The sequence below is a fragment of the Pseudorca crassidens genome, chromosome 3 (genome assembly GCF_039906515.1).
Source record: "Pseudorca crassidens isolate mPseCra1 chromosome 3, mPseCra1.hap1, whole genome shotgun sequence".
Lineage (NCBI taxonomy): Eukaryota > Metazoa > Chordata > Mammalia > Artiodactyla > Delphinidae > Pseudorca > Pseudorca crassidens.
The window spans coordinates 166,342,425-166,360,036 of NC_090298.1; the positions used below are offsets into that span (position 1 = coordinate 166,342,425).

General features: G+C 49.5%; 2 protein-coding genes and 1 non-coding gene across 19 annotated transcripts in view; 2 read left to right on the forward strand and 1 right to left on the reverse strand.

Moving 5' to 3' along the window:
• HNRNPM (heterogeneous nuclear ribonucleoprotein M) overlaps positions 1–17,612 on the reverse strand; it is a 186,808-nt gene that overhangs the window by 118,526 nt on the left and 50,670 nt on the right. The window lies entirely within an intron of this gene.
• KANK3 (KN motif and ankyrin repeat domains 3) overlaps positions 1–17,612 on the forward strand; it is a 41,329-nt gene that overhangs the window by 16,514 nt on the left and 7,203 nt on the right. For 2 of the 6 annotated variants that reach the window (XM_067733887.1, XM_067733882.1), the window contains 2 exons: positions 15,418–15,534; positions 16,321–17,601. In XM_067733887.1, the coding sequence (XP_067589988.1) occupies positions 15,418–15,534; positions 16,321–17,601 (1,398 nt within the window). Of the gene's footprint in view, positions 1–11,584; positions 11,724–11,801; positions 14,910–15,417; positions 15,535–16,320; positions 17,602–17,612 lie in introns of those variants that run through there. The other 4 variants (XM_067733884.1, XM_067733886.1, XM_067733885.1 and 1 more) reach the window with 4 other exon arrangements.
• LOC137222879 (small nucleolar RNA SNORA40) lies at positions 1,548–1,664 on the forward strand. The gene has a single exon (XR_010942656.1). It is a non-coding gene; the product is annotated as a small nucleolar RNA SNORA40 (small nucleolar RNA).

Genomic DNA, 17,612 nt, shown 5'->3' on the forward strand with positions numbered 1-17,612 from the left:
ATCTGTTGATGGACACTTAAGTTGTTTCCATGTCTTGGCTATTGTAAATAGTGCTGCTATGAACATTGGGGTGAATGTATCTTTTTGAATTAGAGTTTTGTCTGGATATATGCCCAGTAGTGGGATTGCTGGATCATACGGTAGCTCTATTTTTAGTTTTTTGAGGATCCTCCATACTGTTCTCCATAGTGGCTGTATCAATTTACATTCCCACCAACAGTGTAGGAGGGTTCCCTTTTCTCCACACCCTCTCCAGCATTTGTTATTTGTAGACTTTTTGACATTGACATTTTTGAAGGTCATAGGCCAGTCGTTTTGTAGAACGTCCCTGTCTGGGACATTGGGGACATTGCATTTGTCTGGGGACATTGCATTTGTCTGATTTTCCTCATGAATAGATTCAGGTTAAGCATCTTTGGAAGAAATACCACAGAAGTGATGGTGTGTCCTTCTCTATGCAGTATATTAGGATTTGATTTGTCCATTTGCCCCATTCCTGGTCATTTTAACTATGATCACTTGATGAAGCATTATCTCTCTGTTTCTCCTCTGTGAAGTGACAACTTTTTCCTCTGTCATGAATGGGTATTTTATGGGTGGTTACACTGAAACTACACAAATATCCTGTTTCCTCACGGAACTTTCACTGACTATCTCATCCATTGAGGATTCTGGCCTGAATCAACTGTCCTGATATTAATAATTTTTTTTATATCTATTTAATTAATTAATTTATTTGGTTGTGCCAGGTCTTAGTTGTGGCATGCGAACTCTGTTGTAGCATGCACACGGCATGTAGTTCCCTGACCAGGGATCGAACCCAGGTCCCCTACATTGGGAGCGCAGAGTCTTAACCTCTGTGCCACCAGGGAAGTCCCTTAATAACTGCTTTAAATAGATACTGAACAGGCTGAAAAGGTTGCTTCTAACATACATGTGAAGTGGGAAGAGTAACAATGAAATGCACATCCATGTAAATTTCAACCAGGCTCAGAAAGAGATACATCGGCATATGTGAAACCCCAGCACGTTCCTGCCTGGGGATAAATATGGATTATTCAAAGCTGGGGACGGGCGTGGGGGGCAGGAGGGCAGCAGGGAGGCCTGGGATGGTGGGGTCTTTGAGTAACTAGATGGGGAGACGGATAAATTCCAGAACTACTCAGGTGGTGAAACTAACAGGATGTGGACGGACCAGTTAGATTTTGAGCCTGGGGAGGAGGGTGGAGGGCGAAGCGGGGGACTGGGCAGAAGGAGATGCTGCCCTTTGAGACCCTCAACTGGGGCTGATGAGCCCTCAGGGCTGGGGATGTGAGTGTTGAAGGGCAGACACAGACTCTCTGGGACAGCTGGACATTCCAGACCAGGGCAGGGCTGCTCCGGAGTTTCCAGTAGGCCCTTGAACTGGCAAAGGAGCTGAAGGTGGCTCCCAAGAGGCTCACGTGCCTCATGGAGTGGCCAGGAGACTAGCTCTCCTCTCCTCTGGCTCAAGCCTCAGCCTGGGATAGGGTGGAACAGAGAAGGGTCATGTGTTCTACCAATGTTCTATCAATGGTCTTAGGAATCTGGAGGAAAACAAAAGGTTATTTAAGAGATCTAATCCTCTTTTGAGACCCAGAACACATTGTTCGGTATGAGTTTTGATACAGATAAGAAGGAACATGATACTTAAAACAGATTCAAGTGATGGGGGTGTATTGGTAAACAAAGATTGCTTCTGGCACTGTAGAGTTGATAATTTGAAAGCTTAAGATATGAGGGAAATTATCAGATACATTCATTTAATGTTCTATTTTTATTTTTTTTTTATTTATTTTTTGTGGTACGCGGGCCTCTCACTGCTGTGGCCTCTCCCGCAGGCCCAGCGGCCATGGCTCAGGGGCCTAGCCGCTCCGCGGCATGTGGGATCTTCCCGGACTGGGGCACAAACCCGCGTCCCCTGCATTGGCAGGCGGACTCCCAACCACTGCGCCACCAGGGAAGCCCCTAGTGCTCTATTTTTAATGTTGATATGAAACGAAGATGGCTTTCTAAAAATTTTATTTATTTTGTTTATTTTTTTTTGGCTGCGTCAGGTCTTAGTTGTGGCTCGCGGGGTCTTCATTGAGGTGTGCGGGAACTTTCTTTGCAGCAAAGGGCTCTTTTTGTTGTGGCACATGGGCTTCTTTCTGGTTGTGGTGCACGGGCTTCCTCTCTAGTTGTGGTGAGCCGGCCCCAGGGCTCTGTAATTTGCTGCACACGGGCTCTCTCGTTGAGGTGCGCGAGCTCGGTAGTTGTGGCCTGGAGGCTTAGTTGCCCTGCGGCATGTGGGATCTTAGTTCCCCGACCAGGGATCGAACCTGGAGTCCCTGCATTGTAACGTGGATTCTTTACCACTGGACCACCAGGGAAGTCCCTGAAATGGCTTTTTCATTAAAGGCTTTTACCTTCAGAACACAGTGTCTGGACTTTAAAAAGTTATTGGCACATCCCAAAGATCTGTACTGTTCTAGGGTGTGATAGCTTAGAAGTGAGTATAATTTGAACATAATGCCTTTTTAGAGTGTCAAATTCAGAACCAGGCAGATCCATCTCCTGACCCTAACCGTGGTCCTAAAGTAACTTGCTTGAGGAAATTGGATCCCAAAGATTACAGGTGGGGAATTTTGAAGTGTGTCCATATTCCATTGGAGAGCAAAGAAGCCCAACTAAAAGAATTGTGGACCAACTGACATGACAACTGTGGACTGAGCAAAACTTCTTTTTGAAAGGGCTGTCTTATCTTGAAGATTATGACTTTGGAGGCACTAAGGTGATTGGCAGGGGAAAGAATCAGAACACGTGAAATTCCTTAAAAAATTATTGACAAATAATTTTGCCTATGTTACACATTTAAAAAAAAAACCTTTACACTTTGTGCAAAAAAAAAAAAGAGAGAGAGAGAGATCAAAGATAATTGCATCTTTCCCCTTCATCCACCCAATCAAAGTGCCTTCTCCCTGTTACATACTTCCACACTAGCTGGAGAGGCTGGGACATTCTTCCAATGCTGCTCGGATATCCTTGGTCCACATGGAGTCCAAATTCACCTTTCATTCCTTTCATTCAGCAAACAAGTATTTATAGAGCACCTTCTGTGTGCCAAGCATTGTTTGAGGCTCTGGGGACCAGGCAGTGTAGAAGACAGACAGAAAAGTTCTGGCTCATATGGGACTGACATTCCAGTGAGGAACAGATAGACATGTATAAGAAGGTGATAAGTGCTAGGGAAAATAATTAGTGCAGGCCAAAGAGGTGTCTTGAGTGGAGAAAGCGTGGGAAGGTGGCCAGGGGAGCCTCATTGTGATATTTGAACAGAGATCAAAAGAGGTAAGGCAGAAGCTGTGTGGACATCTATGGGAAGAGCATTCCAGGAAGATGGAGCAGCAGGTGCAAAGGCCCTGAGGCAGAACTGTGCCTAGTGGAGCAGAAGGAGTGAGCAGGAGAGTGAGTGGGAGGAGAGAGGAAGTCAAGAGGTGATAGAAACGGGTCATGCAGGGCATTGTGGGCCACTCTAAGGATTTTAGTTCTTACATTCTGTGAGATGGGAGCCATGAGAGGGTTTGTACAGAGGAGGGATAATGCCTATGCCCCCAAACTGGTCCCTCCATCTTTCGACCTGGTTATAGTTCCACCCAGGCTGAAGCCCTGTCTTTCTCACCTCCCAAGTCTCACCTCCATCTGGCTCCCCTTCCACCTCCAGCTCCATCTCTCTCTCACATCCCCATTTTTATCTCGTTCAGTGTTTCTAGGAAAGATAGGACACAACAAATGAACACAAATACACAATACCAATAGCATTCCAATATGGTGAAAGCATCCAAGTAGGAAAAGATAAGAAACAGAGCTTCTATCTACAAAAGCAGCCATCTTTGGGACTTCCCTGGTGGTCCAGTGGGTAAGACTCCACACTCCCAATGCAGGGGGCCTGGGTTCGATCCCTGGTTGGGGAACTAGGTCCCACATGCATGCCGCAATTCAGATTCCACATGCCGCAACTAAAGATTCCACGTGCAGCAACTAAGACTCAGCGCAGCCTAAATAAATAAATATTAAAAAGAAAAAAGCAGCCATCTTTCTCCCCCAAAGAGAATAACCTTAAGGAGGAGGGTGTGGTCTGTTTCAAGAAAACTCTAAAACTTTACTAGGAGGTTAAAATAAGACTTGGATTAATTAACTGATATGTCATGTTTATGGATGAAATGACTGAATTTTATTTTATAATGTCAATTATATCTAAATTAATATACAGGTTTTGTTTTGTTTTGTTTTTTGGTTGCATTGGGTTTTAGTTGCAGCACGTGTTGAGGCATGTGGGCTTCTCTCTAGTTGTGGCGTGCAAGCTTTGTCTCTCTAGTTGTGGTGCGCAGGCTCCAGAGCACGTGGGCTCTGTATTTTGCAGCAGGCGGGCTCTCTCATTGAGGCGCGGGAGCTCAGTAGATGAGGCATGCGGGCTTGCCCCTCTGCTGTGGGATCTTAGTTCCCCAACAAGGGATCGAACCCACGTCCCCTGTATTGGAAGGCGGATTCTTAATCACTGGACCACCAGGGAAGTCCCTCTCATCAGACTTTTGAGAGCAATGCTTTAATGCAAGAAGAAAATGGAGTGACATGTTTAAAGATATTCTAGCAAAGAAAATGGGAGCCAAGGATTTTATATCCAGCAAAATTGACTTTCCATATAAAGGATATAGACTGTTATCAACATGTGAGAGCTAAGGGAAGATGGTTTGCATGAGGTCTTGAGGATTCCATTTCAGATAAACAAATGTCTAGAAAGACATGTGTTTATGACTGCAAAGAGTGTGAAACATAACATTACTTGTAAACCTAAGACCGAAGGGCACTAAACAAAGAAGGGTGATGTATGTAATGGATAAATGTTCTCTCAGTGTAGATGCAGTACAAATATATCCATATGATGGCAAAAGGGGAGAGTATACGCAAGAGATACTTTAAAACAGTTTTAGTAACATATCGATGGTAGTATTCGCATTGTTTTTTGAGACCACTGTGTGAGCAGTGTTCATTAAAGCAAATGAATGATTCTGAGACATTGTAATTATGTTTTCATCTGTGTTCTTAAGAACCAGGATTTTTATGGAAGAAAGAAGAAACAGATAGTATTAGTATCCTATTGCTGCTGTAACAAATTACCACAAATTTAGTGGCTCAAAACATTAATTGATTATCTTACAGTCCTGGAGTTCAAAAGTCCAACATGGGTCTCACCAGGCTAAAAATCCAGGTGTCCTCAGGGTTGCATTCCTTCTGGAGTCTCTTGGGGAGAGTCCATATCCCTGACTTTTCTAGCTTCTAGAGGCCACCTGCAATCCTCAGCTGGTGGCCCCCCTTCCAGCAATCACAACACTCTCACCTCTGCTTCTGTCTTCACATCTCTTTCTCTGACTCTGACCCTCCTGCCAACAATTATAAGGACTTTTACGATGACATTGGGCCCACTGGAGAATCCAGGACAATCTCCCCATCTCAAGATTCTTAACATAATCACATCTGCAAGTCCCTTTTGCCATGTAAGGTACCATTTTCATAGGTGGCAGAGGTTAGTATATGGACATCTTTGGGGAGATGTTATTCTACCAACCAGAGAGAGGTTGAGTAAAAATCATGTAGTCCTGAAATTGAACTGGAAATATGAGAATGAATTCATAAAGTATTGTACATAATAGAATATGGACATATATATCATATGTATATGCATAAATGTACATGATAATATATTACATACACATTATAATATATTATATACAGATTATATCATGACATATAATTGTGTGTTATATTATAGGACAATATATTATATGTTCTCTCTGTATTATATATACAGATATTATATAATATATATATTCCCCTCCTTTTAGCTCTTTTTTTTTTTTTTTTTTTTTTTTTTTTTGCGGTACACGGGCCTCTCACCGCTGTGGTCTCTCCCCAGGCCCAGCGGCCATAGCTCACAGGCCCAGCCGCTCCGCAGCACGCGGGATCCTCCCGGACCAGGTCACGAACCCGTGTCCCCTGCATCGGCAGGTGGACTCCCAACAACTGTGCCACCAGGGAACCCCCTTTTAGCTCTTTTGACCAAGAAAGTCTAGACACATGGCCAACCCAATAGCAAATGAGCATTTCTAACACCCAAACGAATATAATTTTGCCACCAAAAAAAGCCCCCAGAGTTTCTGGCTGATGCCAGGTCTGGGACAGGAAATGTCCAAGATGTGCCTGGAACATCTGGTCATAGGAGACAGCAAGAAAACTATCAGAGTTGCTCCAAAAAGTTCCAACCAGTAGAGGCTCCCACTGGCCAGGTGGGCCCACCAGTGAGGATAAAGGATTGGAGCACAACATATTTAAATCCATAAGCTCATAACTACTTAAAGAAATAGCCAGCCTATAATTATTAGAGAAATGTAAACCAAAACTACAATGAGATGTCACCTCACACTGGTCAGGATGACCATCATCAAAAAGTCTACAAATAGGGTTTCCCTGGTGGCTCAGTGGTTAAGAATCCGTCTGCCAATGCAGGGGACACGACTTTGAGCCCTGGTCCAGGAAGATCCCACACGCCGCGGAGCAACCCTGCGCCACAGTTACTGAGCCTGGGCTCTAGAGCCTGAAAGTCACAACTACTGAAGCCCGTGCGCCTAGAGCCCGTGCTCGGCAATAAGAGAAGCCACCACCCACCGCAACGAAGAGTAGTCCCCCGCTCACCGCAACTAGAGAAAGCCTGTGCGCAGCAATGAAGACAAAAGGCAGCCAAAAAAGAAGTCTACAAATAATAAACTCTGGAGAGGGCGTGGAGAAAAGGGAACCCTCCTACACTGCTGGTGAGAATGTAAATTGGTGCAGCCACTATGGAGAACAGTATGGAGGTTCCTAAAAAAACTAAAAATAGGTTTATCATGTGATCCAGCAATCCTGGGAATATATCTGGAAAAGACGAAAACTCTAATTCAAAAAAGATACATGTGGGACTTCCCTGGTGGTCCAGTTGTTAAGAATCCTTCTTGCAATGCAGGGGACACCAATTCGATCCCTGGTGGGGAACTAAGATCCCACCTGCCGTGAGGCAACTAAGCCTGCACGCCACAACAACAGAGCCTGCACACCGCAACTACTGAGCCTGCGCACCACAAGGAAAGATCCCACATGCCACAACTAAGACCCAATGAAGCCAAAAAATAAAAAATAAATAAATATTAAAAGGAAAAAAACCCAAAAGATACATGCACCTCAATGTTCATAGCAGTACTATTTACAGTAGCCAAGACATGGAAGCATACTAAGTGTCCATCAGCAGATGAATGGATAAAGATGTGGTACATATATGCAATGGAATATTACTCAGCCATAAAAAAGAATGATATATTGCCATTTGCAGCAACACGGATGGACCTAGAGATTATCATACTAATTGAAATAAATTAGACAGAGAAATACAAATATTATATGATATCACATATGTGGAATCTAAAAAATAATACAAATGAACTTATTTACTAAACAGAAACAGACTCACAGACATAGAAAACAAACTTTTCTATGGAAAGGGAGGAGTGAATTAGGAGTTTGAGGTTAACAGATACACACTGCTATACATAAGATGGATAAACAACAAGGACTTACTGTATAGTACAGGGAACTATATTCAATGTCTTGTAAAAACCTGTAATGAAGAAGAATCTGGGGAATTCTCTGCTGGTCCAGTTGTTAGGACTCCACACTTTCATTGCCGAAGGTGTGAGTTCAATCCCTGGTCCGTGAACTAAGGTCCCACAAACCTTGCAGCGTGGTTAAAAAAAAAAAAAAACGACTGAGAAAGAATATATATATACTCTTCATTGTGGTGCGTGTGGGTTTGCTGTCCACCAGAAGCTAACACAATATTGTAAATCAACTATGCTTCAATCAAAAAAAGAACCAGCCTAATTTATCACTTTCAGAGGATTATGGGGGAATTAATTCACTATTTAGGTAAGTGGTCTCTAAAGGGAAAGAATGAAGCACTCCTACATGAATGTGCCACTAGGTAACCAAATGGAACCTAAGGGAAACATCTGCAAGGGAAGAATTTTAGCTAATAAACAAGGACGAAATTCGAGGAGGAGGACATCGCTATTCTGCATTCACCACCAAGTTAGTTCTCAATGGCTGCTGGCCTCATGCAAGGAGAGACAAAGAGTGTGAGCCTGATGTTGATGGGACGAACAGCACCCACAATCGGGCCAAAGGCATCAAACCCTAGTCTAATCCCAGTTCTGGAAACAACTGCAAATTTGCCTGGAAGATGAAGGACAGAGAACCATGCCAGCGTGCACCACGAGGATGGGATCAGAACCACCCAGACCGTGGGAAACAGCCTGAGTTGTGCAATCGATTTATTGCAAGGCAGGGAAGGGATAGAGGGGAACCCATGAATTAAGAGACTTAAAAGAGAAATATATATATATATATATATTTTGCATGTGCAAGACTAAACCACAGTGTCTAGAGATTCAAACTTCCATGATAAACTATTCAGAAATGCCAGGCAGTTACTATCACAAAAGTCACAACAGTGGTTCCTTTGCGGAGCGAGGAGGCACTGTGATTGGGATGCAGCCTGTTGGAGGGGCTTCTGGGGTCGCTGGTGACATGCTCTTTGTTGACCTGGGTGGGGGTTAAAATGATGTTTGCCTTCCAGCTGAGCTTCTCACACTCAGCGCTATCAACATTCAGGCCAGATGATTCTTGGTTGTGGGAGAATACCCCGTACATTGCGGGATGTTTAGCAACATCCCTGGCCTCCACCTACTAGAGACCAAGGACAGCCCTTCCCCCCACTCCATCCTGACAATCAACATGTCTCCAGTTATTGCTGAATATCTCCCAAGGGACAAAATTGCCCCTGGTTGAGAACTGCCCCTTAGGAACTCCTTAAGTTATACATTTATTTTTATGTGGTTTCTTGGATCTAGCTTTCTGTGTATGTATGCATTTTTAAATTTTTTTAATTTAATTTTTATTTCATATTACAGTAGAGTCGATTTACAATGTTGTGTTAGTTTCAGGTATACAGCAAAGTGATTCAGTTATACATATACACGTATCCATTCTTTTTCAGATTCTTTTCCCATATAGTTTATTACAGAATATTGAGTAGCATTCCCTGTGCTATACAGGGTAGGTCCTTGTTGCTTATCTATTTTATACATAGTAGTGTGTATATGTTAATCCCAAACTCCTAATTTATCCCTTCCCCCCCACCTTTCCCATTTGGTAACCATAAGTTTGTTTTTGAAGACTGTGAGTCTGTTTCTGTTTTTGTTGTTGTTTTAATATTTATTTATTTATTTGGCTGAGCCTGGTCTTTAGTTGTGGCACACAGAATCTTCGTTGCCGCCTGCAGGATCTTCATTGAGGACTGTGGGATTTTTTTCTTTTTTTTAATTGCGGCATGTGGGAACTTTTAGTTGTGATGTGTGGGATCTAGTTCCCTGACCAGGGATCAAACCCGGGCCCCCTGCATTGGGAGCGTGGAGTCTTGACTGCTGAACCAACAGGGAAGTCCCTGTTTCTGTTTTGTAATGCATTTTATTTTATTTAAGAAAATTTTTTTAATTCCACTATAGTTTTTATGGGGGAAACTTGACAGGATTCTACAGTTTATTGGGAAGGAAAAAAAAAAGACAGTGAAAATAGCCCAGGAATTTTGCAAAAAGTGGAGTATCAGATATTAAAATATATTCTAAAGCTACTGTAGTTAAAACAGAGTGACACTGGGACAAATAGAGAGATGAATCTTTGGAATAAAGTAACTTGCCTCCAATGGGCCACATTTTATCAGATAAAGTCTGAGTTGCTTCAGACACACCCTTCTGCCTGTCCCTCCAGCTCCCCTCCCACCAACATCTTGACTTAGTCAAAGTTCACCATATCTTCCTTTGCATGTGCATTTTCTCCTGTCTGGAGTACATTTCCTTAAGTGTCATCCCTACAGGCTGTCTCCCCAGATCTTCTACGACAATGATGTGTCCTCTTTTCTCTTCCCATAGACTCCAGCTCCCATCCCTGTTACCCCCTGACCATAAACCATAGCTTGAAAATCTGTCTCCTCCTCTCAGCTTTGAGGCCCAGGATGGCAGGGATTATGTTCCCCTCAAGGACCTGCACAGTGCCTGGAACACCGTAGGTGCTCAATAAATGCTAAATTAATAGGGGAAAAATCTGTAGATTCACTTTCGATCATAATATTTTCCAAATGGGTTAAAGAGTTCAATGTAATTTCAAATCATTCTTTAAACAAACATTTTTTAAAAATTTTATTGAGGTAGGACTTCCCTGGTGGTTAAGAATCCGCCTGCCAATGCAGGGGACACGGGTTCGAGCCCTGGTCCCGGAAGATCCCACATGCCATGGAGCAACAAAGCCTGTGCGCCACAACTACTGAGCCTGCGCTCTAGAGCCCGCGTGCCGCAACTACTAAAGCCCGCACGCCTAGAGCCCGTGCTCCGCAACAAGAGAAGCCACCGCAATGAGAAGCCGGTGCACTGCAATGAAGAATAGCCCCCACTTGCCGCAACTAGAGAAAGCTCGCGTACAGCAACAAAGAGCCAACACAGCCAAAAATAAATAACTAAATTTATTTTTTAAAAAATTTATTGAGGTATAGTTGATTTACAATGTTGTGTTAATTTCTGCTGCACGGCAAAGTGATTCATATATATATATATATTCTTTTTCATATTCTTTTCCATTATGGTTTATCACAGGATATTGAAATAGTTCCCTGTGCTATATAGTACAACCTTGTTGTTTACCCATTCTATATATAATAGTTTGCACCTGCTAATCCCAAACTCCCAATCCTTCCCTCCCCCACCCCTCCTCCCCCTTGGCAACCACTAAGTCTGCTCTCTATGTCTGTGAGTCTGTTTCTTCAACAAACATTTATTAAGTACCTACTGTGTGCTTGGGGCACTGGATGAAACAGTGTCCAAAATCAATCAGTTCCCTGTCCTTATGGGGAGACAGATGGCAAACAAAGAAACAAATAAATAATAGATTGTTTTCAGATATTGAAAGTATATAGCTATTAGATTCATAAAACAGAGTGACTGGAAAGATAGTGGCTGGAGAAGGTCCACGTTAGGCCTTTAGGGGACTGGAACACACAGGTTGAGCCCCCAAAGGTAGGAGAAGGTGGCCAAGTGAACAGGTGCAGGGAAGAACAGTTCAGGAAGATTGAGCAGCATGCGCAAAGGCGCTGCGGTGGGAAAGATCCAGGGTCCAGGTCCCTCACCCAGACACTGGGACAGGAGCGTCAGCTTCCACCCAAGGTATCTTCCAAATACACAAATCCCACCGGGTAACTGTCATGCTTAGAGTGTTCCCGAGGCTCCCTGTCCCCTGTGGATCATATCGAAGCCCTTTAGCCCTGAGCTGGGCACCACTCGGCCTCTGCTCTCCCCACTACGGACCCGAACGCCCTCAAGGGCAGTCACTCCAGGCCCCACCCCAAGCCACTCCCCACACTCTCAGCGCCGGGACAGTGCGGTCCACCTCGCCTCACCATTGGACAGTTTCGGAGAGCATGGAACGCTGGTTGGCTGACGTGGCCGTCAGTTAGGGTCAAGGCCTTGATAACCGGTCCCCGAGCTTCGAGGGGGCGGGCTCGGGTGCGGGCGCGGCTGCGGCTGCGGCTTCAGGTAAAGCGCCAGCTTTCGGGGCACCGATGGGGTCCTGGGGGGATCAGGGTACGCAGCGGGACGGGGCGCTGCGCTTCTAGCCCCTTTGCGGGCTCAGCGCGCTGCGACGGGGCGGGCGCTGTGTCCTCTGGCTGGGACCCCTCCCACACTGGGAGTCCCGGGTGGGCGGCGAGCAGAGATGGGGGGCTCTGGATTCTTGCGGTCTCCTACTTCCCGCCCTTCAGGAGCGAAGTGGGGGGCTTTGTTCGCCCCCTGGCGCCGCAACCGACTTCGGGATGCTTTCACAGAGTCGCTCCTGGACAGCTTGGGGACCCGGGTCCATTCCCTCGCGCTGGACCTGAGTGTGTGTGTGTGTGTGTGTGTGTGATGGGGGGTGATTCGGAAACGGTGTTGGGGGGAGGGACGGATGGCCCCCGGGCGGGCAGACAATGGACAACGGATGGAACCGCCCGGCGGCGTTTCCTGTAGGAAACTGCTCTGTCTCCGTGAGGCCGTCCTGAGGGGACAGGGAGGTGGGGGGTGCTGACCTCAGGACCTCCCCCTCCCCCCATCATCAGCCTCCACTTCCACTTCAGGGGTCTGAGAGTCCCGTCCCAAAGTTACGGGGTGCCACCACCCAGAGCCTCAGTCCGGGAAGACGCCCCCTTCCCAAGACCGGGATCTGCACTGCCCGCCTCGTATCCCACCCCTCAGGTTTTGTGAGCACAGCTCTGAGTCCCAAAATAGTCCCTGGGGCGGGAGTGGGGGCGTGTGGCGTCGGCTCTGACGGCCTAATAAAGGGGTCTCAGGCAGAGGATCCGGATCTAAGCTTGCCAGCTCGGGCAGGGAGCGGAGGAGAGGGGAGGGCAGTTGCACGCCTCCACTCCGGTGAGGCTGCAGCCCCTGGAGCCGCCACGGTTTGGGCCTGCTCTTCCCATCGGGGACACACGCAGGGGACAGGCAGGAGGGCTGTTTATAGAAAGCCGTCAAGTGGAGGGGTCAATGCAGAAACACTGGCAAAGCTGCAGGGTTCAAATCCTGCTTCTGCCCATGTCCGACTTTGGCTGGGTCACTTAATCCCTGTGTCTCAGTTTCTCCATCTGCACAATAGGGGGAAAGAATAACCTACCTCAAAGGGTTTACCTAGGATTTTTTTTTAAGTTACCCATAAATTGCTTAGAATAGAGGCTAGCCCATAGTAAATGGCAAAAGTCATTGGCATATTTTTATTTACCATTCTTGGGGCATCCACCCATTTTTCAGGTCAGTCTCTGGGTCTGGCGGCTCCAGCTGGTTTGGGTCTTAGGAATGACTCACAGCTGTTTTTTTTGAATTCCCAGGGTCTCAGATTTGGGTGTAACCAGGTCCCCGGAGTGGGGGCGGCTGACCCCACGGAGTCACACGGCCAGCTGTGTGTGAGGCAAGCCCAGACCCCTAAGCCCCAGCCCAGGTTTTTTCCATGACCCAGCTCTTCCCTGGCAGTTTCCTGAAAACAAGTCCTGAGAGGCACTGGCTGTCCTCCGTGTTGCCCTGCTGGCCGGCCCCTTACAGCCAGTGTGAGGGGACGGGAAACAGCTGCTTCAGGACTGGAAGTTCCCCGTCACTCTCCCTCCTTGGGGTGGGTTAGGGGAGGTGTCAGGGACCCAGGCTGGACAGAGTGGTGAGTGGGAGGGTTCCCCCAGCTGTGGAGAAGAATGAGTCCGGTAGACCAATGGGTGCTCAGTTGCTGGTGGGTATTAGGCACGCAGGTGGTCATCCGGAGTGCAAGAGACCAGAAGGGGTGACTGGGAAGGTTGCCAGGTGGTTAGCACAGATGGGCAGTAGGTCAGGAAGAGTACAGATGGGGTCTGGCAGGCACCTGCTGGTGGAGGGCTGGGCAGACAAGAGGTCCCCGCGGAAGATGAAAGCCCAGCCTGAGGGCATTTCCCATAGGCAATTGACTTAACTGCTTTATGCCTTCATTTCCCCCATCTGGAAAAGGGGGAAACATCCTACCTTGCAGGATTATACTTGTGTGGGGGGGTTACATTTAGTCAGGCCAGGCATAGAGTAGGCACTCGACAGAAACTGCTTTCCCTTCCCTCAGGGTTTTTCACGTGAGCTCTTCAAAGCCCCATCTTTCCTGCCCTATACTCTCTGAATCAAATTTCTGGACTCAATATTTGTCCTTGTTAAATATCACATTATTAGATGTGGCCCAATCGCCCCAGTTTCTTAGAGCCTCCATCACATCACCTGAAGTGTCTGTATCCCTTTAGCCCTAAGCGTAGCCACAGCTCCGAGTTTTTTGTTTGTTTGTTTGTTTTTCTTGTTTTTGGCCTCAACACCTGGCACGGCTTGTGGGATCTTAGTTCCCTGACCAGGGATTGTACCCGGGCCCTCAGCGGTGAAAGCACCGAATCCCAACCACTGGACGACCAGGGAATTCCCTAGCCACAGCGCTGACAACCTGAGTGCTTGTGGTTCCACTACAATCCCTTACAAGCCAAGGGCAGAGCCCTGTGGCGCTCCAGTAGAGACATCCCAGGAAGACTGGTATCCATTGATTTGCATCCTTTGTGCATCTGGCCCACAGCTCTCCATCATTCCTAAAGGATCTCACAAGTGACCCTGGTATAAATTCAGATGTACATGAGCCCTCGAAGGGCTTCCAACCTTCGCCTTCCTCTTCTGCATGTTCACACTCCACCCCTTTGAGCATCAATTTCTTTTTCTTTTTTTTTTTTGGTACGCGGGCCTCTCACTGTTGTGGCCTCTCCCGCTGCGGAGCACAGGCTCCAGACGTGCAGGCTCAGAGGCCATGGCTCACGGGCCCAGCCGCTCCACGGCATGTGGGATCTTCCCGGACCGGGGCACGAACCCGCGTCCCCTGCATCGGCAGGCGGACTCTCAACCACTGCGCCACCAGGGAAGCCCTCAATTTCTAATTTTCCCCAGGGACCGAAGAAAACTCAGCAGGTCTGGAATGCACCTCACCCTGCCCCCGCCCCGGCTGCTCTCGTTCTCTTGATCATCATCCTCTTTTTCTTTTTTTTTTTTTCCACGCCATGTGGCATGCAGGATCCTAGTTCCCCAACCAGGGATCGAACCCTTGCCCTTGCCATGGAAGCACGGATTCCTAACCACTGGACCACCAGGGAGTTCCCCTCTCTTCTCCTTTTGATGCCCTTCCTGCCTCCTCCTGCCCAGCAGGCTGAGGCCTGGCATGTGAGGGTCCCCACAGTCATTCATTCCAAACTTTCTTTTTTTTATATATAAATTTATTTATTTAATTTATTTATCTTTGGCTGCGTTGGGTCTTCATTGCTGCACGCGAGCTCTCTCTAGTTGCGGTGAGCGGGGGCTACTCTTCATTGCGGTGTGCGGGCTTCTCATTGCGGTGGCTTCTCTTGTTTCAGAGCACGGGCTCTAGGCTCACAGGCTTCAGTAGTTGTGGCACAAGGGCTCAGTAGTTGTGGCTCATGGGGTCTAGAGCACAGGCTCAGTAGCTGTGGTGCACGGGCTTAATTGCTTCGCGGCATGTGGGATCTTCCTGGACCAGTGCTTGAACCTGTGTCCTCTGCATTGGCAGGCGGATTCTTAACCACTGCGCCACCAGGGAAGTCCCCATTCCAAACTTTCAAGGCCACTTGAGGGAGGAGGGAGGAGAGGGCCTGTGTGTGGGGGTGTTGGGGTGGTGGTGGAGAGGACCTATTGGGTCTGTTTACTCACTCAGAGTCCGGACTGACCCCAGAGGCACAGCCAGAGGGACAGGGCCCAGCCCCACTCTCACCCCCTCTGGGGGCTACTCCAGGAAACATGGCCAAGTTTGCCCTGAATCAGAACCTGCCTGGTAAGTGTGCAAAATGGGCTTTACATGTGTACAGATCCACACTTGGCACCCAGATGCAGACACAGCCCTGCAGCTCCCTCCTTTGCAGAGTGGCCAGAGGGCCCTTTATAAAGGTGGATAATATCATGGCTTAAAATCTGCCTCTGGTGCCCTGTCACAGGTGGAATAAAACTCCATCTCCTCACGGTGGCCCAGAAGGTTCCCCACAATCTGGTCCGAGCCCACCTCTTCTACTCCTCTACCCCCTCCCTTCCTTCACTCTGCTCTGCACATCCTCACCTCCACCGGCTCTTACTCAGGCCCACCCTGGTCATTCCACCCCAGGGCCTCTGCATGGGCTGTTTTCTTTTAGGAACCTCCTGTCTCAGCTGCTTCCTCTCCCTCATTCAGGGCTCAGCTTGTAAGTCCCCTCCTCAGGAAATCTGCCCTGACAGCCAGAGCCCACGTCTGTCAGTTATTCTCTGTTTCATCTTGGAATTATTATTATTGCCCTAAGCACCATTTGGAACGATTGTGTTTATCAGTCTCCTATAAGAGGGCAGGGATGCTTGTCTTGTTCACTGCTATGTCCGCAACACCTAGAAAAGTGGTACATAGTAGGTGCTCAATTAACGCGTGAACCCTCGACTTTTTGGGAGCAGAGAGGCGTTTAAGCCTTGGGTGTGCAATCCAGGTGTGCAGGGTTTGGTGCAGGTGGAGTCGTGCAGGCGTGTCGTGGGGCAGTGGGGACGCGTTCTCCGGGTCTCTCCGGCTTAACGCCCCTCCACGCCCCTGTCATGCCCACAGACCTGGGCGGCCCTCGCCTGTGCCCCAGCGTGACTGGGGGAGCTCGCAGCCCGAGTTCGCCCTACTCGGTGGAGACGCCCTATGGCTTCCACCTGGACCTGGACTTCCTCAAGTACGTGGAGGAGCTGGAGCGCGGCCCCGCCGCCCGCCGCGCCCCGGGCCCCCAGCCTGCGCGCCGCCCCCGCGCGCCACGGGCCGGCCTCGCAGGCGCGCGCAGCCCAGGCGCCTGGACATCCTGCGAGTCCCTGGCCAGTGACGATGGCGGAGCACCGGGCGCTCTTTCCCCGGGCGCACCGTCGGGGCTCATGCTGCTGCCGCTATCGCCGCGCGCACCCGTGCGCAATCCGCGCGTCGAGCACACGCTCCTGGAGACCAGCCGGCGGTTGGAGCTAGCGCAGGCGCACGAGTGCGTGCCCAGCCCCGGCCGCACGATCCCGCGCAGCCCGCGCGGGTCCGGCCACAGCAGTCCCGCCCCCAACCCGGCCCTGGCCTCGCCCGGCCCCGCGCAACTGCAGCTGGTGCGTGAGCAGATGGCAGCGGCGCTGAGGCGCCTGCGCGAGCTCGAGGAGCAGGCGCGCGCGCTGCCCGAGCTGCAGGGGCAGGTGCGCGCGTTGCGCGCCGAGAAGGCGCGGTTGCTTGCCGGGCGCCGGCAGCCCGAGCCCGACGGGGAGGCCGAGGCGCGCCCGGACAAGCTCGCTCAGCTGCGGCGGCTCACCGAGCGCCTGGCCACCTCTGAGCGCGGCGTTCGCGCCAGGGCCAGCCCCGGGGCTGATGGCCCCGACGGGTCGGCTTCTAGCCTCAGTGAGGGTGCGCTGCAGGTCCTCGATGGGGCGCCCCAGACGCGGGATACAGGCACCCAGACCGTGCCGGAGACTCAAGAGGCGGGAGCCCAGGCGTTGCCGGAGACCCAGGAGGCCGGCGTGGGGGCAGCTCCCGAGACCCTCGAGGCGGAAGTGTGGGTGACGGAGTCTCTGCTGGGGCTGCCCGCGGCCGCCGAGCGCGAGCTGGAGCTGCTTCGCGCCAGCCTGGAGCATCAGCGCGGGGTGAGCGAGCTCCTGCGGGGTCGCCTGTGCGAGCTGGAGGAGGCCCGCGAGGCTGCCGAGGCCGAGGAGGCACAGGCAGCGGTGGCGGCCCAGCCCCAGCCGTGCGAGGCTGCCACCCAGACCCCGTGGGGTTGTGCCGAGAGGGCCACGCAGACCGAGCCCGCTGTGGAGGCCCCTGCCCCGACGCAGGAGAACCTGCCCGGACCCACGGATGGGGACAGGGCAGTGGCACCCGCGGGTGAGTCCCGT